Source organism: Scyliorhinus canicula, unplaced genomic scaffold (assembly GCF_902713615.1).
Source record: "Scyliorhinus canicula unplaced genomic scaffold, sScyCan1.1, whole genome shotgun sequence".
NCBI classification, from domain to species: Eukaryota; Metazoa; Chordata; class Chondrichthyes; order Carcharhiniformes; family Scyliorhinidae; genus Scyliorhinus; species Scyliorhinus canicula.
In genome coordinates this window covers 3232-25337 of record NW_024055960.1, presented here as the reverse complement: position 1 = coordinate 25337, position 22106 = coordinate 3232, and the positions used below count along the sequence as shown (strand labels likewise).

Sequence of the window (22106 nt, the reverse complement as noted above, 5' to 3'; positions counted from 1 at the left end):
ATCAATGTGACTTGGGGAGAAGAGTAGACAGGGAAGAGATGATGATCGCAAAGGGACAGGTGGTCTGAGGTGCATTTGTTTTAATGCGAGAAGTGTAGCAGGTAAGGCAGATGAACTTAGGGCTTGGATCAGTTCCTGGGAATATAATGTTATTGATGTTACTGAGACTTGGTTGAGGGAAGGGCAGGACTGGCAACTGAATATCCCAGGGTATAGATGCTTCAGGAGGGATAGAGAGGGAGGTAGGAGGGGTGGAGGAGTTGCATTGCGCGTCAGAGATTATATCACAGCTGTGATTAAGGAGGGCACGATGGAGGATTCGAGCACTGAGGCACTATGGGTGGAGCTGAGAAATAGGAAGGGTGCAGTAACATTGTTGGGACTTTACTACAGGCCTCCCAAAAGTGAGCATGAAGTAGACAGACAGATATGCAGAGAGATTATAGAAAAATGTCGGAGCGATGGGGTGGTTGTGATGGGAGATTTTAACTTCCCCAACATTGAATGGGATTCGTGTAGTGTTGGAGGCGTAGATGGAGCAGAGTTTGTAAGGAGCATCCAGGAGAGTTTTTTAGAGCAGTATGTAAATAGTCCAACTCGGGAAGGGGCCATACTGGACCTGGTATTGGGGAATGATCCCGGCCAGGTGGTTGATGTTTCAGTCGGTGATTACTTTGGGAATAGCGATCACAATTCCGTAAGTTTTAGAATACTCATGGACAAGGACAAGAGTGGTCCGAAAGGAAGAGTGCTAAATTGGGGAAAGGCAGAGTATAACAAAATTCGGCAGGAGCTAGGGAATGTGGATTGGGAGCAGCTGTTTAAGGGTAAATCCACATTTGATGTATGGGAGTCTTTTAAGGAAAGGTTGATTAGAGTGCAGGACAGACATGTTCCTGTGAAAATGAGAGATAGAAATGGCAAGATTAGGGAACCATGGATGACGGGTGAAATTGTGAGACTAGCTAAGATGAAAAAGGAAGCATATGTAAGATCGAGGTGACTCAAAACTGATGAAGCTTTGGAGGAATATCGGGAGAGTAGGACGAATCTCAAATGCGCAATAAAAAGGGCTAAAAGGGGTCATGAAATATCTTTGGCTAACAGGGTTAAGGAAAATCCCTAAGCATTTTATTCGTATATAAGGAGCAAGAGGGTAACTAGAGAAAGGATTGGCCCACTCAAAGATAAAAGATGGAATTTATGCGTGGACTCAGAGGAAATGGGTGAGATTCTTAATGAGTACTTTGCATCAGTATTCACAAAAGAGAGGAACAAGACGGATGGTGAGGCGAGGGATGGATGTTTAAATACTCTAGGTCAAGTTGTCATACGGAAAGGGGAAGTTTTGGGTATTCTAAAAGACATTAAGGTGGACAAGTCCCCAGGACCGGATGGGATCTATCCCAGGTTAATGAGGGAAGCGAGGGTCGAAATAGCTGGGGCCTTAACAGATATCTTTGCAGCATCCTTGAGCACGAGTGAGGTCCCGGAGGACTGGAGAATTGCTAATGTTGTCCCTTTGTTTAAGAAGGGTAGCTGGGAAAATCCAGGGAATTACAGACCTGTGAGCTTGACGTCAGTGGTAGGCAAACTGTTGGAGAAGATACCGAGGGATAGGATCTATTCACATCTGGAAGAAAATAGACTTATCAGGGATAGGCAGCATGGTTTTGTGCAGGGAAGGTCATGTCTTACAAACCTAATAGAATTCTTTGAGGAAGTGACAAAGTTAATTGATGAGGGAAGGGCTGTAGATGTCGTATACATGGACTTTAGTAAGGCGTTTGATAAGGTTTCCCATGGCAGGTTGATGGAAAAAGTGAAGTCGTATGGGGTTCAGGGTGTACTAGCTAGATGGATAAAGAACTGGCTGGGCAACAGGAGACAGAGAGTAGTGGTGGAAGGGAGTGTCTCAAAATGGAGAAGGGTGACTAGTGGTGTTCCACAGGGATCCGTGCTCGGACCACTGTTGTTTGTGATCTACATAAATGACCTGGAGGAAGGTATAGGTGGTCTGATTAGCAAGTTTGCAGATGATACTAAGATTGGTGGAGTTGCAGATAGCGAGGAGGACTGTCAGAGAATACAACAAAATATAGATAGATTGGAGAGTTGGGCAGAGAAATGGCAGATGGAGTTCAATCCAGGTAAATGTGAGGTGATGCATTTTGGAAGATCAAATTCAAGAGCGGACTATATGGTCAATGGAAGAGTACTGGGGAAAATTGATGTACAGAGAGATCTGGGAGTTCAGGTCCATTGTACCCTGAAGGTGGCAACGCAGGTCGATAGAGTGGTCAAGAAGGCATACAGCATGCTTGCCTTCATTGGACGGGGTATTGAGTACAAGAGTCGGCAGTTCATGTTACAGTTGTGTAGGACTTTGGTTCGGCCACATTGGGAATACTGCGTGCAGTTCTGGTCGCCACATTACCAGAAGGATGTGGATGCTTTGGAGAGGGTGCAGAGGAGGTTCGCCAGGATGTTGCCTGGTATGGAGGGTGCTAGCTATGAAGAAAGGTTGAGTAGATTAGGATTGTTTTCATTGGAAAGATGGAGGTTGAGGGGGGGCTTGATTGAGGGCTAAAAAATTATGAGAGGTATGGACAGGGTGGATAGCAACAAGCTTTTTCCCAAGAGTGGGGGTGTCAATTACCAGGGGTCACGATTTCAAGGTGAGAGGGGGAAAGTTTAAGGGAGATGTGCGTGGAAAGTTTTTTACGCAGAGGGTGGTGGGTGCCTGGAAAGCTTTACCAGCGGAGGTGGTAGAGGCGGGCACGATAGCGTCATTTAAGAAGCACCTAGACAGGTATATGAATGGGCGGCAACAGAGGGAAGTAGATCCTTGGAAAATAGGAGTCAGGTTTAGATATAGGATCTGGATCGGCGCAGGCTGGGAGGGCCGAAGGGCCTGTTCCTGTGCTGTAATTTTCTTCTTTCTTTGTTCTTTGTGTCTCTCTCTCTCTGTTTCCGTCTCTCCCTCTCTGTCTCTTTCTCTGTCTCTCTCTCTGTCTCATTCTCTCTGTCTCTCTCTCTGTCTCTCTCTGTCTGTCTGTCTCTCTCTGTCTCTCTCTCTCTCTGTCTCGCTCCCTCTGTCTCTCTCCCTCTCTCTCTGTCTCTCTCTCTCTCACTCTCTCTGTCTGTCTCTGTCTCCCTCTCTCTCTCTGTCTCTCTCTCTCTCTCTCTCACTCTCTCTGTCTGTCTCTCTCTCTCTCGCTCTCTCTCTCTGTCTCTCTCTGTCTCTCTCTCTGTCTCTCTCTCTGTCTCTCTCTCTGTCTCTCTCTCTCTGTCTCTGTGTCCCTGTCTCTCTCTCTCTTTCTCTGTCTCTCTCTCTCTCCCCCTCTGTCTCTCTCTCTCTGTCTCTCTCTCTGTCTCTCTCTCTCTGTCTCTCTCTCTCTGTCTCTCTCTTTCTCTCTGTCTCTCTCTCTCTCTGTCTCTCTCTCCCTGTCTCTCTCTTTCTCTCTGTCTCTCTCTTCCTGTCTGAGTCACCCTTTCTTTCCGATCTCACATCTACTCGAAAGATTGATTTGTTTTATTTGTGTTTTTTAGAACCAGTGCAGAACGTGTTTGATAATCGGACCAATGACATGGGTAAGAGATGATCGTATCGGAACGCCAAACTAAATACTAAATTCTAAACTTAACCCCAAAGCAAACTCTAACCCTAACAACAAACCTTATGTCTAACCCTAACCCTAACCCTAACCCTAACCCACACCCTAACCCTAACACCAATCCTAATCCTAAACCTAACCCTAACCCTAACCCTAACCACACCCTAACCCTAACCCTAACCCTAACCCTAACCCTAACCCACACCCTAACCATAACCCTAACCCTAACCCACACCCTAACCCTAACCCTAACCCTAACTCTGACCCTAACCCTAACCCTAACCCTAACCCTAACCCACACCCTAACCCTAACCCTAACCCTAACCCACACCCTAACCCTAACCCTAACCCATACCCTAACCCTAACCCTAACTCTGACCCTAACCCTAACCCTAACCCTAACCCACACCCTAACCCTAACCCTAACCCTAACCCACACCCTAACCCTAACCCTAACCCTAACCCTAACTCTGACCCTAACCCTAACCCTAACCCACACCCTAACCCTAACACCAATCCTAATCCTAAACCTAACCCTAACCCTAACCCTAACCCTAACCCACACCCTAACCCTAACCCTAACCCACACCCTAACCCTAACCCTAACCCTAACTCTGACCCTAACCCTAACCGTAACCCACACCCTAACCCTAACCCCAATCCTAATCCTAAACTTTACCCGAACCCTAACCAAACTCTGACCCTAACAACAAACCTTAACTCTAACCCTAACCCTATCCCTAACACTAACCCTAACCCTAACCCCAATCCTAATCCTAAACCTAACCCTAACCCTAACCAAACTCTGACCCTAACAACAAACCTTAACACTAACCCTAACCATAAAACTAACCCCAATCCTAGCCCTAACCCTAACCCTAACACTAACCCTAACCCTAACCCTAACCCTAACCCAATCCTAATCCTAAACCTAACCCTAACCAAACTCTGACCCTAACAACAAACCTTAACCCTAACCCTAATCTCTAACCCTAACCCTAACCCCAATCCTAACCCTAACCCTAACCCTAACCCGAATCCTAACCCTCATCCCAAACCAAACTCTGACCCTAACCACAAACCTTATCTCTAACCCTAACCCTAACCACAAACCAAACTCTGACCTTAACTCTGACGCAAACCCTAACACTAACCCTTATCCTAACCCTTATCCTAACCATAACCCCAATCCTAATCCTAACCATCATCCCAAACCAAACTCTGACCTTAACTCTGACCCATCCTAACCCAGGACTAAATCGCTGGCTTTTAAAGCATCCCAAGCAGGCCAGCAGCACGGTTCAATTCCCATAACAGCCTCCCCGAACAGGCGCCGGAATGTGGCGACTAGGGGCTTTTCACAGTAACTTCATTTGAAGCCTACTCGTGACAATAAGCGATTTTCATTTTTCATTTCATTTCAACCCTAACCCTAACCCCAATCCTAATCCTAACCCTAACCCTCATCCCAAAGCAAACTCTGACCCGAACCACGAACCAAATCTGACCTTAACTCTGACACTTGTCCTAACCCAAACCAAAACCCTAAACCTAACCCCAATCCTAACCTGAACCCTCATCCCAAACCAAACTCTGACCCGAACCACAAACCAAACTCTGACCTTAACTCGAACCCCTATCCTAACCCAAACCCTAAACCTAACCCCAATCCTAACCCTAACCCTCATCCTAAACCAAACTCTGACCTTAACTCTAACCCTTATCCGAACTCTAACCCAAATCCCTGACCCTAACCAAACTCTGATCCTAACCACAAACCAAACTCTGACCTTAACCCTGACCCTTATCTTAACCCTAACCCTAAACCTAACCCCAATCCTAATCTGAACCCTCATCCCAAACCAAACTCTGACCAAAACCACTAACCAAACTGTGACCTTAACTCTAACCCTTATCCTAACCCTAACCCAAACCCTAAACCTAACCCCAATTCTAACCCTAACCCTCATCCCAAACCAAACTCCGACCCGAACCACAAACCAAACTCTGACCTTAACTCTGACCCTTATCCTAACCCAAACCCTAAACCTAACCCCAATTCTAACCCTAACCCTCATCCCAAACCAAACTCTGACCCGAACCACAAACCAAACTCTGATCTTAACTCTGACCCTTATCCAAACCCAAACCCTAAACCTAACCCCAATTCTAACCCTAACCCTCATCCCAAACCAAACTCTGACCTTAACTCTAACCCTTATCCTAACCCAAACCCTAAACCTAACCCCAATCCTAACCCTAACCCTCATCCCAAACCAAACTCTGACCTTAACTCTAACCCTGTTACAGTTGTATAGGACTTTGGTTCGGCCACATTTGGAATACTGCGTGCAGTTCTGGTCGCCACATTACCAGAAGGATGTGGATGCCTTGGAGAGGGTGCAGAGGAGGTTCACCAGGATGTTGCCTGGTATGGAGGGTGCTAGCTATGAAGAAAGGTTGAGTAGATTAGGATTGTTTTCGTTGGAAAGACGGAGGTTGAGCGGGGACCTGATTGAGGTCTACAAAATTATGAGAGGTATGGACAGGGTGGATAGCAACAAGCTTTTCCCAAGTGTGGGGGTGTCAGTTACAAGGGGTCACAATTTAAAAATGAGAGAGGGAAAGTTTAAGGGAGATGTGCGTGGAAAGTTTTTTACGCAGAGGGTGGTGGGTGCCTGGAACGCTTTACCAGCGGAGGTGGTAGAGGCGGGCATGATAGCACCATTGAAGAAGCATCTAGACAGGTATATGAATGGGCGGGAACAGAGGGAAGTAGACCTTGGAAAATAGGAGACAGGTTTAGATAAAGGACCTGGATCGGCGCAGGCTGGGAGGGCCGAAGGGCCTGTTCCTGTGCTGTAATTTTCTTTGTTCTTTGTTCTTATCCTAACCCTAACCCAAACCCTAAACCTAACCCCAATCCTAATCCGAACCCTCATCCCAAACCAAACTCTGACCTGAACGGCAAACCAAACCTTGACCTTAACTCTGACCCTTATCCTAACCCAAACACTAAACCTAACCCCAATCCTAACCCTAACCCTAAACCTAACCCCAATTCTAACCCTAACCCTCAACCCAAACCAAACTCTGACCTGAGCCACAAACCAAACTCTGACCTTAACTCTAACCCTTATCCTAACCCTAACCCTAACCCTAACCCCAATTCTAACCCTAACCCTCATCCCAAACCAAACTCTGACCCGAACCACAAACCAAACTCTGACCTTAACTCTGACCCTTATCCTAACCCAAACCCTAAACCTAACCCCAATCCTAACCCTAACCCTCATTTCAAACCAAACTCTGACCCGAACCACAAACAAAACTCTGACCTTAACTCTGACCCTTATCCTAACCCAAACCCTAAACCTAACCCCAATCCTAACCCTAACTCTCATCCCAAACCCTAAACCTAACCCCAATCCTAACCCTAACCCTCATCCCAAACCAAACTCTGACCTTAACTCTAACCCTTATCCTAACCCTAACCCAAACCATAAACCTAACCCCAATTCTAACCCTAACCTTCATCCCTAACCAAACTCTGACCCAAACCACAAACCAAACACAAACACAAACCAGCCGGCCGACGGACGTCCGCGCATGCGCTGGTGCATCAGCGGCTGCTGACGTCATACCGGCGCATGCGCAGGGGGGGGTCTCTTCCGCCTCCGCCATGGTGAAGGCCATGGCGGGGCGTAAGAAAAAGAGTGCCCCCACGGCGCACAGCCCGCCCGCCGACCGGTGGGCCCTGATTTGTGGGCCAGGCCACCGTGGGGGCTCCCCCCTGGGGTCAGATCGCCCCACGCCCCCCCCCACAGGACCCCAGCGCCTGCCCACGCCGCCAATCCCGCTGGCACCAGACGTGCTTTGGGACACCAGACGGCGGGAAAGGGTTGTCAGCGGCGGGACTTCGGCCCATCGCGGGCCGGAGAATCGCTGCGGGGGGGGGCCCGCCAACCGGCGCGGCCCCATTCCCGCCGCCCTCCGAATCTCGGGATGCGGAGAATTCGGGACACGGCTGGGGCGGGATTGACGCCGGCCCCGCGCGATTCTCCCACCCCCCCCCCCCCCCCCCCCCAGGAGGGTCGGAGAATTCCACCCCAGATCTCCGGCCACAGGGCACTCACCATCGGACTAGGGAACAGCTAATGCGGTCCCACAACTTCCGAATGGTTGTAGAGACAAGCCAGGGATCTACAGACCGGTGAGTCTCTCGTCAGTGGTCGGGTATTGGAGTGAATCACTTGGAGAGGAAAGGTTTGATCAGGAGTGGTCAGCATGGCTTTGTCGGAGGGACGTCACGCCTAACAAGTTTGATTGAATTATTTGAGCAGGTGACCAGGTGTGTAGATGAGGGTAGTGTAGTTGATGTAGTTTATACGGATTTCAGCAAAGCCTTTGACAAGGTCCCACATGGGAGACTTATAAAGAAGGTCAAATGCACAGGGGATACAGGGGAACTTGGTAAAGTGGATTCTAAGCTGTAGGAGACAGAGGGTGAGGGTGAATGTATGGAAGCTAGCGACCAGTGGCGTATGCTGTTGAAAACTCACCACTATTTTTAGAAGTCCCCCTATACCAAAAAGTGTCGATATTCTAAATGGTGAACAGGGATTCTCACTCCCCGACTCCGATGCAGGCTTCGGTGGGTGCTATTCAGGTCAAACTATATTTTCAAGTTATCCCCCGGTATAACCCACACCTTCACCGATGATTTCATCTACTTACCACTTAGTAGCATCGATCCCGGGTCCTGCGTTGCTAAGTGAGTAAAGTAGGCTTAGGAATAACCACTGTTCCAGGTTAAGATTTTAAAGTTATTTTATTATTATATTTTTTTCTTTTAAAAGATGCAATCACTGTCTTTACAGAAAAGTAAAAAGATCTTTCTTCTGTATCCTCCTGGTTGGTTGAAGGGACCTTAAGGCCCGCCTTGACATTCAATCTTCCTTAAAGTTTGGTCTTCTTACTGGGAGAGGTTGAGTAGACTGGGACTGTACTCTTTTGAATTTAGAAGGATGAGGGGGGATCTTATAGAAACATTATGAAGGGAATAGATAGGATAGATGCGGGCAGGTTGTTTCCACTGGCAGGTGAAAGCAGAACTAGGGGGCATAGCCTCAAAATAAAGGGAAGTAGATTGAGGACTGAGTTTAGGAGGAACTTCTTCACCCAAAGGGTCGTGAATCTATGGAGTTCCTTGCCCAGTGAAGCAGTTGAGGCTCCTTCATTACATGTTTTTACGGTAACGATAGATAGTTTTTTTTGAAGGATAAAGGGATTAAGGGTTATGGTGTTCGGGCCGGAAAGTGGAGCTGAGTCCACAAAAGATCAGGCATGATCTCATTGAATGGCGGAGCAGGCTCGAGGGGCCAGATGGCCGACTCCTGCTCCGAGTTCTTATGTTCTTCAGATGTATTCGCTGGTTAGCTCGGTTGCTATGTCTTGTCGATCACATGTATCGAGCTATGAGAGCTGGCTATCTCAGAGCTGTCTGTAAGCTGACTCTGCTTGCTTCTCTTGTTCCTTCTCTGCTTCTCTCCCTCTCGCCTTCAAATAGACCGTGTGTTACAACTTGATATATTTGCAACAATTACCACAATTTCAACATTAAAACTAAAGTACAATATCAACACATCCCTTCGTGGCTTTGGGACCAATAGTCATTACATACTAAATATGGCGTGTAAACAACATCAATATTATTTGTGATATTATATGCAGTTAAATCAAGAAAACACACTAAACTACCACTATTCCCCCTCTATTAAAACATTCACACAGTTAAGAAATACTGATCAAGTTCTTGAACGACACACATATACCCCCCATTATCATAGATAACAGTCCCGACCAATTTACATGACATTTCTTCTCAAAAACGATTACAGCTCTTCAATGCAATATTATTTTGCTGCATTGGTAACAATTTTCCTGCCGTGGCATCAAGCTACAAAAATTTTAAACGATTGTCATTTATCATGTTGGGGTTTATATAGATATAGAACAGTACAGCACAGAACAGGCCCTTCGGCCCTCGATGTTGTGCCGAGCAATGATCACCCTACTTAAACCCACGTAACCCGTATACCCGTAACCCAACAATGCCCCATTAACCTTACACTACGGGCAATTTAGCATGGCCAATCCACCTAACCCGCACATCTTTGGACTGTGGGAGGAAACCGGAGCACCCGGAGGAAACCCACGCACCCACGGGGAGGACGTGCAGACTCCACACAGACAGTGACCCAGCCGGGAATCGAACCTGGGACCCTGGAGCTGTGAAGCATTGATGCTAACCACCATGCTACCGTGAGGCCCCGTCTGACGAGGGTTCCTCGTCAGTCGCTGCTGTCTGCCGAGACCCTTGATAACTCCACCGCGTAGTACATACCCCGTGGAGATCATCCAATCATCTGATGTCCAGTTAGTGATGTCTGACCGGAGGTTTCATTGCTCAGTAATAATTTGATATTTTGATTTGTTTCGAACCCGTAAAATTTTCCTCCGGGCTCTGTCATTTAATTCCCTCAAATATGTAGTCAATTGTATCATTAGTTTCCCCCCAATACTGTCTAAAACATTCTTCTCTGGAGTGTAGTTCCTTCTTGTGGACTGGTTTGTCTGTTATTTAATCTTTTCCACCTGAAAAATCAAACGGACAGGTCAAGGGTGGAGAGGGCTCTTTAGTTCGTACCTTCTATTTTCGTTTGGATACTCCAGAAGTTCCCTCTCCAGGACGTCCAGATTTCCTCTGCCACCATTTCTCTCCTTTTTCTTTTTGAACTGGTTTGTTTTCCTTATCATTGAAGCCTCCTCCTTCTGTCATTGCAACCCATGAGTGAGATTCGAAGGATCTCAAACTCCTCCTCCTTTGCTCACTCAGTGATCCAATCTGGTCAATGCCTTACTCTGTATCCCCTCATGTTTCTCCCAGACCAGATTATGCAGATGTCACAAAGATTGGCCGAGTGGTTAACAGTGAGTGTGTTGATTTAGGATGTGGAGATGTCGGCGTTGGACTGGGGTGAGCACAGTAAGACGTCTGACAACACCAGGTTAAAGTCCAACAGGTTTGTTTCAAACACGAGCTTTCGGAGCGCAGCTCATTGACCTGAGGAAGGAGCAGCGCTCCGAAAGCTAGTGTTTGAAACAGACATGTTGGACTTTAACCTGGTGCTGTGAGACTTCTTTACTGTGTTGAGTTAGAGGGAGATTTGAACAGGATGGTCAAATGGGCAGAAAAGTGGCAGATGGAATTTAACCCTGAAAAGCGCGATGTGATACACGTTGGAAGGGATAATTTGATGAGGAAATATTCGATGAATGGACTGACACTGGGAAGTTCCGAGGGACTAAGACACCTTGGCATGTCTGTCCATAGATCTCTGAAGGCAGGAGGGCAGGTTAATAGGGTGGGCACTCGCCTTTATCAATCGAAACAGGTTGTTTCCACTGGCGGGTGACAGCAGAACTAGGGGACATAGCCTCAAAATAAGGGGAAGTAGATTTAGGACTGAGTTTAGGAGGAACTTCTTCACCCAAAGGGTTGTGAATCTATGGAATTCCTTGCCCAGTGAAGCAGTTGAGGCTCCTTCATTACATGTTTTTAAGGTAAAGATAGATAGTTTTTTGAAGAATAAAGGGATTAAGGGTTATGGTGTTCGGGCCGGAAAGTGGAACTGAGTCCACAAAAGATCAGGCATGATCTCATTGAATGGCGGAGCAGGCTCGAGGGGCCAGATGGCCGACTCCTGCTCCTAGTTCTTATGTTCTTATGAGACATAGATTACAGAAGCAGGGAGGTCATGTTGGAGTTGGAGAACTTTGGTGAGACCACAGCTGGAGTACTGTGTGCAATTCTAGTCGCCACATTATAGGAAGGATGTGATGCACTGGAGGGGGTGCCGAGGAGATTCACCAGGATGTTGCCTGGGATGGAACATTTAAATTACGAAGAGAGGTGGGATAGGCTTGGGTTGTTTTCTCTGGAGCAGAGAAGACTCCGCAGGGCGACCCGATCGAGGTGGACAAGATTGGGGGCATGGGCAGGGTGGGTAGGGAGCCCCTGTTCCCCTTGGCTGAAGGGTTTGACTTGAGGAGGACACAACTTCAAGGTGAGGGGTTGGAGATTCAGGGCGGGGGGATTTGAGGAGACGCTTTTGTACGCAGAGGGTAGTGAGGGTCTGGAACGCCCCTGGATGAGCACTTGGCAACGTCTTAACATTCGGGGCTACGATGCGATCGCTGGTGAATGGGATTAGGTAGGCAAGGCAGGTGGCTTTCACGTGTCCGTACAGATTCGATGGGCTGAAGGGATTCCAATCCACTGCAGTGTTCTGTGATTCTGTGAATTATTAACCCTAAGACTAACCCTGGACCCTACCCAAACCAATCCCTAACCTAAACCCCAAAACTATTTCTAACCCAACCCCAACCCTAACCCTAACCGTAACCCCAACCCCAACCCAAACCTTAACTCTAACCCCAACCCTAATCTTAACCCTAAACCCCAACCCTAACCCCAACCCTAACACCAACCCTAACCCTAATCTTAACCCTAACCCTAACCCTAACCGTAACCCCAACCCCAACCCAAACCTGAACTCTAACCCCAACCCTAACCCTAATCTTAACCCTAAACCCCAACCCTAACCACAACCCTAACCCCAAACCTAACCCTAATCTTAACCCTAACCCTAACCGTAACCCCAACCCCAACCCAAACCTTAACTCTAACCCCAACCCTAACCCTAATCTTAACCCTAAACCCCAACACTAACCCCAACCCTAACCCCAACCCTAATCTTAACCCTAACCCTAACCGTAACCCCAATCCCAACCCAAACCTTAACTCTAACCCCGACCCTAACCCTAATCTTAACCCTAAACCCCAACCCTAACCCCAACCCTAACCCTAACACTAACCCTTAATCTTAACCCTAAACCCCAAACCTAACCCCAACCCCAACCCCAACCTTAACCCTAACCCCAACCCTAACCCCAACCCTAACCCCAACCCTAACCCCAACCCAAACCTTAACTCTAACCCCAACCCTAACCCTAACCCTAATCTTAACCCTAAACCCCAACCTCAACCCTAACCCTAATCTTAACCCTAAACCCCAACCCTAACCCCAACCCTAACCCCAACCCCAACCCTAACCCTAACCCTAACCTTAACCTTAACCCCAACCCTAAACCCCAACCCTAACCCTAACCGTAACCCCAACCCAAACCTTAACTCTAACCCCAACCCTAACCCTAATCTTAACCCTAACCCCAACCCTAACCACAACCCCAACCCTAACCCCAACCCTAACCCCAACCCCAACCCAAACCTTAACTCTAACCCCAAGCACAACCCTAAACCTGATCTTAACCCTAAACCCCAACCCTAAACCCAACCCTAACCCCAACCCTAACCCTAACCGTAACCCCAACCCAAACCTTAACTATAACCCCAACCCTAACCCTAATCTTAACCCTAACCCCAACCCTAACCACAACCCCAACCCTAACCCCAACCCTAACCCCAACCCCAACCCAAACCTTAACTCTAACCCCAAGCACAACCCTAAACCTGATCTTAACCCTAAACCCCAACCCTAAACCCAACCCTAACCCCAACCCTAACCTTAACCCCAATCCCAACCCTGACCGTATCCCCAACCCCAACCCTAACCACAACCCCAACACTAACCCAAACCCTAACCGTAACCCCAATCCCAACCCCAACCCTAACCCTAACCCTAACCTTAAACCCTAACCCTAACCCCAACCCCAACGCTAACCCAACCCTAACCCCAACCCCAACCCTAACCCTATCCATAACCCCAACCCCAACCCTAATCGTAACCCAACCCTAACCCAAACCTTAACTCTAACCCCAACCCTAACCCTAATCTTAAACCTAACCCCAACCCTAAACCCCAACCCTAACCCCAACCCTAACCCCAACCCCAATCCAAACCTTAACTCTAACCCCAACACCAACCCTAACCCTAATCTTAACCCAAACCCCAACCCTAACCCCAACCCCAACGCTAATTTTAACCCTAAACCCCAACCCCAACCCCAACCCCAACCCTAACCCTAACCCAACCCCAACCCTAACCCTAACCCTAACCCCAACCCAAACCTTAACCCTAACCCTAATCTTAACCCTAAACCCCAAACCTAACCCCAACCCTAACCCCAACCCTAACCCTAACCGTAACCCCAACCCCAACCCAAACCTTAACTCTAACCCCAACCCTAACCCTAATCTTAACCCTAAACCCCAATCCTAACCCCAACCCTAACCCAAACCGTAACCACAACCCTAACCCCAACCCTAACCACAACCCCAACCCTAACCCTAACCTTAACCCTAAACCCCAACCCTAAACCCCAACCCCAACCCTAACCCCAACCACAACCCTAACCCTAACCTTAACCCTAAATCCTTACAAAAAAAATTTCAGAGTACCCAATTACTTTTTTTTGCCAATTAAGGGCCAATTTAGCATGGCCAATCCACTTACCCTGGACATCTTTGGGTCGTGGGGGTGAGACCTACGCAGACACGGGGAGAATGTGCAAACTCCACACGGACAGTGACCCAGAGCCGGGATGGAACCTGGGACCTCAGCCCCGTGAGGCAGCAGTGCTAACCACTGCGCCGCAATGCTGCCTTTCCAGTCCGAATCAAAACACAAAATCTGATCCTATCCCGAACCTTAATTTAATAATCTTGATTGTCACAAGTAGGCTTATATTAAAACTGTAATGAAGTTACTGTGAAAAGCCCCTAGTCGCCACACTCTGGTGCCTGTTCGGGTACACCGAGGGAGAATTCAGAATGTCCAATTCACCCAACAGCACGTCCTTTCATAGAATTTACAGTGCAGAAGGAGGCCACTTGGCCCATCGAGTCTGCACCGGCTCTTGGAAAGAGCACCCTACCCAAGGCCAGCACCTCCACCCTATCCCCGTAACCCCACCCAACACTAAGGGGCAATTTATCACGGCCAATCCACCCAACCTGCACATCTTTGGACTGTGGGAGGAAACCGGAGCACCCGGAGGAAACCCACGCAGACACGGGGAGGAGGTGCAGACTCCGCACAGGGGTTACGGGGAGAATGGGGATGAGAAATATATCAGCCGTGATCGAATGGCGGAGCAGACTCGATGGGCCGAGTGGCCTAATTCTGCTCGCATGACTGATGAGAATGGGAAGCGGTGAGCTGATTGATTGTGCTTTGTTTCCCCAAGGGGTTAATATCAGTGTAGAGGTGGGAGACCGCGCCTTGCTGCCCTGTCGCACTGACCCACACCAAATGGACAGTGCCAACGTTTACTGGCAGAAACTTCCGGACGATGATGTGGTTTTGTACTATTGGAAAGGGAAGGAACATCCCCAGAATCAGCATCACAGATACAGCAATCGGACTCAAATGGATAATACCCAGTTCCTCAAAGGGAATCTCTCACTGACCCTTCTGAAGGTGACTCTAAATGACACCGGAGATTATCAATGTATCATCAAGAAAAAGCAGCGTGGGACTCCGGAGAAATATCTGATCAGACTCATAGTTAATGGTGAGTATTGAGGGCAGCTCAATGTCTCTCTGTCTCTATCTCTCTGTCTGCCTCTCCATTTCTCCCTCTGTCTCTCCCTGTCTCTCTCTGTCTCTCTCTCCATTTCTCCCTCTGTCTCTCTGTCTCTGTCTCTATCTCTCTGTCTCCCTCTCCATTTCTCCCTCTGTCTCTCCCTGTCTCTCTCTGTCTCTCTCCATTTCTCCCTCTGTCTCTCCCTGTCTCTCTCTGTCTCCCTCTCCATTTCTCCCTCTGTCTCTGTCTCCTCCCTGGTCTCTCTCTGTCTCCCTCTCCATTTCTCCCTCTGTCTCTCCTGTCTCTCTCTCCATTTCTCCCTCTGTCTCTGTCTCTCTCTCTCTCTCTCTCTCTGTCTCCCTCTCCATTTCTCCCTCTGTCTCTCCGTCTCTGTCTCCCTCTCCATTTCTCCCTCTGTCTCTCCCTGTCTCTCTCTGTCTCCCTCTCCAGTTTCTCCTCTCGCTCTCTGTCTCCCTCTCCATTTCTCCCCGTGTCTCTCTCTGTCTCTCCCTCTCCATTCCTCCCTCTGTCTCTCCCTGTCTCTCTCTGTCTCCCTCTCCATTTCTCCCTCTGTCTCTCCATGTCTCTCTCTGTCTCTCTCTCCATTTCTCCCTGTGTCTCTCTCTCTCTCTGTCTCTCTCTCTCTCCCTCTCTCCCTCTCCATTTCTCCCTCTGTCTCTCCCTGTCTCTCTCTGTCTCTCTCTCCATTTCTCCCTGTGTCTCTCTCTGTCTCTCCCTCTCTCCCTCTCCATTTCTCCCTCTGTCTCTCCCTGTCTCTCTCTCTCTCCCTCTCCATTTCTCCCTCTGTCTCTCCCTGTCTCTCTCTGTCTCTCTCTCCATTTCTCCCTGTCTCTCTCTCTCTCCCTCTCCATTTCTCCCTCTGTCTCTTCCTGTCTCTCCCTGTCTCTCTCTCCATTTCTCCTTGTGTCTCTCTCTCTCACCCTCTCTCCCTCTCCATTTCTCACTCTGTCTCTCCCTGTCTCTCCCTGTCTCTCTCTCCATTTCTCCCTCTGTCTCTCCCTGTCTCTCTCTGTCTCCCTGTGTCTCTCCCTGTCTCTCTCTGTCTCCGTCTCCAATTCTCCCTCTCTCTCTCTCTCTCCCTCTCCATTTCTCCCTGTGTCTCTCCCTGTCTCTCTCTGTCTCCCTCTCCATTTCTCCCTGTGTCTATCTCTGTCTCTCCCTCTCTCCCTCTCCATTTCTCCCTCTGTCTCACCCTGTCTCTCTCTCTCTCCCTCTACATTTCTCCCTCTGTCTCTCCCTGTCTCTCTCTGTCCCCTCTCCATTTCTCCCTGTGTCTCTCTCTCTCACCCTCTCTCCCTCTCCATTTCTCACTCTGTCTCTCCCTGTCTCTCTCTGTCTCTCTCTCCATTTCTCCCTGTATCTCTCCCTGTGTGCCTTCTCGCTCTCTCATTCCTTTCTGTATCTCCTGTCCTCCACAGAAACTAAAACAGGGAATAGACACCATTTCGTCCTCATCGGCTGTGGCATTGCTATTTTGATCATTGGTATCTCTTTTTTGAAATATTGGTATATTGCAAGTAAATGTGAGTATGCATTTTTCAAAATTTATTGATTTAAATAACATTCTGTCCATGTCCTGGGGGACAGTGTAGAGGGAGCTTTACTCTGTATCTAACCCCGTGCTGTACCTGTCCTGGGAGTGTTTGATGGGGACAGTGTAGAGGGAGCTTTACTCTGTATCTAACCCCGTGCTGTACCTGTCCTGGGAGTGTTTGATGGGGGCAGTGCAGAGGGAGCTTTACTCTGTATCTAACCCCGTGCTGTACCTGTCCTGGGAGTGTTTGATGGGGGCAGTGCAGAGGGAGCTTTACTCTGTATCTAACCCCGTGCTGTACCTGTCCTGGGAGTGTTTGATGGGGACAGTGTAGAGGGAGCTTTACTCTGTATCTAACCCCGTGCTGTACCTGTCCTGGGAGTGTTTGATGGGGACAGTGTAGAGGGAGCTTTACTCTGTATCTAACCCCGTGCCGTACCTGTCCTGGGAGTGTTTGATGGGGACAGTGTAGAGGGAGCTTTACTCTGTATCTAACCACGTGCTGTACCTGTCCTGGGAGTGTTTGATGGGGACAGTGTAGAGGGAGCTTTACTCTGTATCTAACACCGTGCTGTACCTGTCCTGGGAGTGTTTGATGGAGACAGTGTAGAGGGAGCTTCACTCTGTATCTAACCCCGTGCTGTACCTGTCCTGGGAGTGTTTGATGGGGACAGTGTAGAGGGAGCTTTACTCTGTATCTAACCCCGTGCTGTACCTGTCCTGGGAGTGTTTGATGGGGGCAGTGCAGAGGGAGCTTTACTCTGTATCTAACCCCGTGCTGTACCTGTCCTGGGAGTGTTTGATGGGGACAGTGCAGAGGGAGCTTTACTCTGTATCTAACCCCGTGCTGTACCTGTCCTGGGAGTGTTTGATGGGGACAGTGTAGAGGGAGCTTTACTCTGTATCTAACCCCGTGCTGTACCTGTCCTGGGAGTGTTTGATGGGGACAGTGTAAAGGGAGCTTTACTCTGTATCTAACCCCGTGCTGTACCTGTCCTGGGAGTGTTTGATGGGGACAGTGTAAAGGGAAGTTTACTCTGTATCTAACCCCGTGCTGTACCTGTCCTGGGAGTGTTTGATGGGGACAGTGCAGAGGGAGCTTTACTCTGTATCTAACCCCGTGCTGTACCTGTCCTGGGAATGTTTGATGGGGACAGTGTAGAGGGAGCTTTACTCTGTATCTAACCCCGTGCTGTACCTGTCCTGGGAGTGTTTGATGGGGACAGTGCAGAGGGAGCTTTACTCTGTATCTAACCCCGTGCTGTGCCTGTCCTGGGAGTGTTTGATGGGGACAGTGTAGAGGGAGCTTTACTCTGTATCTAACCCTGTGCTGTACCTGTCCTGGGAGTGTTTGATGGGGACAGTGTAGAGGGAGCTTTACTCTGTATCTAACCCCGTGCTGTACCTGTCCTGGGAGTGTTTGATGGGGACAGTGTAGAGGGAGCTTTACTCTGTATCTAACCCCGTGCTGTACCTGTCCTGGGAGTGTTTGATGGGGACAGTGTAAGGGAGCTTTACTCTGTATCTAACCCCGTGCTGTACCTGTCCTGGGAGTGTTTGATGGGGACAGTGTAGAGGGAGCTTTACTCTGTATCTAACCCCGTGCTGTACCTGTCCTGGGAGTGTTTGATGGGGACAGTGTAGAGGGAGCTTTACTCTGTATCTAACCCCGTGCTGTACCTGTCCTGGGAGTGTTTGATGGGGACAGTGTAAAGGGAGCTTTACTCTGTATCTAACCCCGTGCTGTACCTGTCCTGGGAGTGTTTGATGGGGACAGTGTAGAGGGAGCTTTACTCTGTATCTAACCCCGTGCCGTACCTGTCCTGGGAGTGTTTGATGGGGACAGTGTAGAGGGAGCTTTACTCTGTATCTAACCCCGTGCTGTACCTGTCCTGGGAGTGTTTGATGGGGACAGTGGAGAGGGAGCTTTACTCTGTATCTAACCCCGTGCTGTACCTGTCCTGGGAGTGTTTGATGGAGACAGTGTAGAGGGAGCTTCACTCTGTATCTAACCCCGTGCTGTACCTGTCCTGGGAGTGTTTGATGGGGACAGTGTGGAGGGAGCTTTACTCTGTATCTAACCCCGTGCTGTACCTGTCCTGGGAGTGTTTGATGGGGACAGTGTGGAGGGAGCTTTACTCTGTATCTAACCCCGTGCTGTACCTGTCCTGGGAGTGTTTGATGGGGACAGTGCAGAGGGAGCTTTACTCTGTATCTAACCCCGTGCTGTACTTGTCCTGGGAGTGTTTGATGGGGACAGTGTAGAGGGAGCTTTACTCTGTATCTAACCCCGTGCTGTAGCTGTCCTGGGAGTGTTTGATGGGGACAGTGTTGAGGGAGCTTTACTCTGTATCTAACCCCGTGCTATACCTGTCCTGGGAGTGTTTGATGGAGACAGTGTAGAGGGAGCTTCACTCTGTATCTAACCCCGTGCTGTACCTGTCCTGGGAGTGTTTGATGGGGACAGTGTGGAGGGAGCTTTACTCTGTATCTAACCACGTGCTGTACCTGTCCTGGGAGTGTTTGATGGGGACAGTGGAGAGGGAGCTTTACTCTGTATCTAACACCGTGCTGTACCTGTCCTGGGAGTGTTTGATGGAGACAGTGTAGAGGGAGCTTCACTCTGTATCTAACCCCGTGCTGTACCTGTCCTGGGAGTGTTTGATGGGGACAGTGTAGAGGGAGCTTTACTCTGTATCTAACCCCGTGCTGTACCTGTCCTGGGAGTGTTTGATGGGGGCAGTGCAGAGGGAGCTTTACTCTGTATCTAACCCCGTGCTGTACCTGTCCTGGGAGTGTTTGATGGGGACAGTGCAGAGGGAGCTTTACTCTGTATCTAACCCCGTGCTGTACCTGTCCTGGGAGTGTTTGATGGGGACAGTGTAGAGGGAGCTTTACTCTGTATCTAACCCCGTGCTGTACCTGTCCTGGGAGTGTTTGATGGGGACAGTGTAAAGGGAGCTTTACTCTGTATCTAACCCCGTGCTGTACCTGTCCTGGGAGTGTTTGATGGGGACAGTGTAAATGGAAGTTTACTCTGTATCTAACCCCGTGCTGTACCTGTCCTGGGAGTGTTTGATGGGGACAGTGCAGAGGGAGCTTTACTCTGTATCTAACCCCGTGCTGTACCTGTCCTGGGAATGTTTGATGGGGACAGTGTAGAGGGAGCTTTACTCTGTATCTAACCCCGTGCTGTACCTGTCCTGGGAGTGTTTGATGGGGACAGTGCAGAGGGAGCTTTACTCTGTATCTAACCCCGTGCTGTGCCTGTCCTGGGAGTGTTTGATGGGGACAGTGTAGAGGGAGCTTTACTCTGTATCTAACCCTGTGCTGTACCTGTCCTGGGAGTGTTTGATGGGGACAGTGTAGAGGGAGCTTTACTCTGTATCTAACCCCGTGCTGTACCTGTCCTGGGAGTGTTTGATGGGGACAGTGTAAAGGGAGCTTTACTCTGTATCTAACCCCGTGCTGTACCTGTCCTGGGAGTGTTTGATGGGGACAGTGTAGAGGGAGCTTTACTCTGTATCTAACCCCGTGCCGTACCTGTCCTGGGAGTGTTTGATGGGGACAGTGTAGAGGGAGCTTTACTCTGTATCTAACCCCGTGCTGTACCTGTCCTGGGAGTGTTTGATGGGGACAGTGGAGAGGGAGCTTTACTCTGTATCTAACCCCGTGCTGTACCTGTCCTGGGAGTGTTTGATGGAGACAGTGTAGAGGGAGCTTCACTCTGTATCTAACCCCGTGCTGTACCTGTCCTGGGAGTGTTTGATGGGGACAGTGTGGAGGGAGCTTTACTCTGTATCTAACCCCGTGCTGTACCTGTCCTGGGAGTGTTTGATGGGGACAGTGTGGAGGGAGCTTTACTCTGTATCTAACCCCGTGCTGTACCTGTCCTGGGAGTGTTTGATGGGGACAGTGCAGAGGGAGCTTTACTCTGTATCTAACCCCGTGCTGTACTTGTCCTGGGAGTGTTTGATGGGGACAGTGTAGAGGGAGCTTTACTCTGTATCTAACCCCGTGCTGTAGCTGTCCTGGGAGTGTTTGATGGGGACAGTGTTGAGGGAGCTTTACTCTGCATCTAACCCCGTGCTATACCTGTCCTGGGAGTGGTTGATGGGGACAGTGTAAATGGAAGTTTACTCTGTATCTAACCCCGTGCTGTACCTGTCCTGGGAGTGTTTGATGGGGACAGTGCGGAGGGAGCTTTACTCTGTATCTAACCCCGTGCTGTACCTGTCCTGGGAGTGTTTGATGGGGACAGTGCAGAGGGAGCTTTACTCTGTATCTAACCCCGTGCTGTACCTGTCCTGGGAATGTTTGATGGGGACAGTGTAGAGGGAGCTTTACTCTGTATCTAACCCCGTGCTGTACCTGTCCTGGGAGTGTTTGATGGGGACAGTGCAGAGGGAGCTTTACTCTGTATCTAACCCCGTGCTGTGCCTGTCCTGGGAGTGTTTGATGGGGACAGTGTAGAGGGAGCTTTACTCTGTATCTAACCCTGTGCTGTACCTGTCCTGGGAGTGTTTGATGGGGACAGTGTAGAGGGAGAATTACTCTGTATCTAACCCCGTGCTGTACCTGTCCTGGGAGTGTTTGATGGGGACAGTGTAGAGGGAGCTTTACTCTGTATCTAACCCCGTGCTGTACCTGTCCTGGGAGTGTTTGATGGGGACAGTGTAGAGGGAGATTTACTCTGTATCTAACCCCGTGCTGTACCTGTCCTGGGAGTGTTTGATGGGGACAGTGTAAAGGGAGCTTTACTCTGTATCTAACCCCGTGCTGTACCTGTCCTGGGAGTGTTTGATGGGGACAGTGTAGAGGGAGCTTTACTCTGTATCTAACCCCGTGCCGTACCTGTCCTGGGAGTGTTTGATGGGGACAGTGTAGAGGGAGCTTTACTCTGTATCTAACCCCGTGCCGTACCTGTCCTGGGAGTGTTTGATGGGGACAGTGTAGAGGGAGCTTTACTCTGTATCTAACCCCGTGCTGTACCTGTCCTGGGAGTGTTTGATGGGGACAGTGGAGAGGGAGCTTTACTCTGTATCTAACACCGTGCTGTACCTGTCCTGGGAGTGTTTGATGGAGACAGTGTAGAGGGAGCTTCACTCTGTATCTAACCCCGTGCTGTACCTGTCCTGGGAGTGTTTGATGGGGACAGTGTAAGAGGGAGCTTTACTCTGTATCTAACCCCGTGCTGTACCTGTCCTGGGAGTGTTTGATGGGGACAGTGTAGAGGGAGCTTTACTCTGTATCTAACCCCGTGCTGTACCTGTCCTGGGAGTGTTTGATGGGGACAGTGTAAAGGGAGCTTTACTCTGTATCTA

At 49.3% G+C, this 22106-nt stretch overlaps 1 protein-coding gene across 1 annotated transcript; it reads left to right on the top strand.

Annotated features, from left to right (window-relative positions):
- Nucleotides 1–2596: 2596 nt before the first annotated feature.
- On the top strand, nucleotides 2597–16771 carry LOC119961380 (T-lymphocyte activation antigen CD80-like; the record flags this gene model as incomplete). The annotated part of the gene is made up of 4 exons (XM_038788764.1): nucleotides 2597–2603; nucleotides 3553–3594; nucleotides 14889–15215; nucleotides 16667–16771. Coding segments are annotated over exons 1-4 (481 nt in total), but the record flags the coding sequence as incomplete, so codon positions are not given.
- Between the last annotated feature and the right edge of the window lie 5335 nt (nucleotides 16772–22106).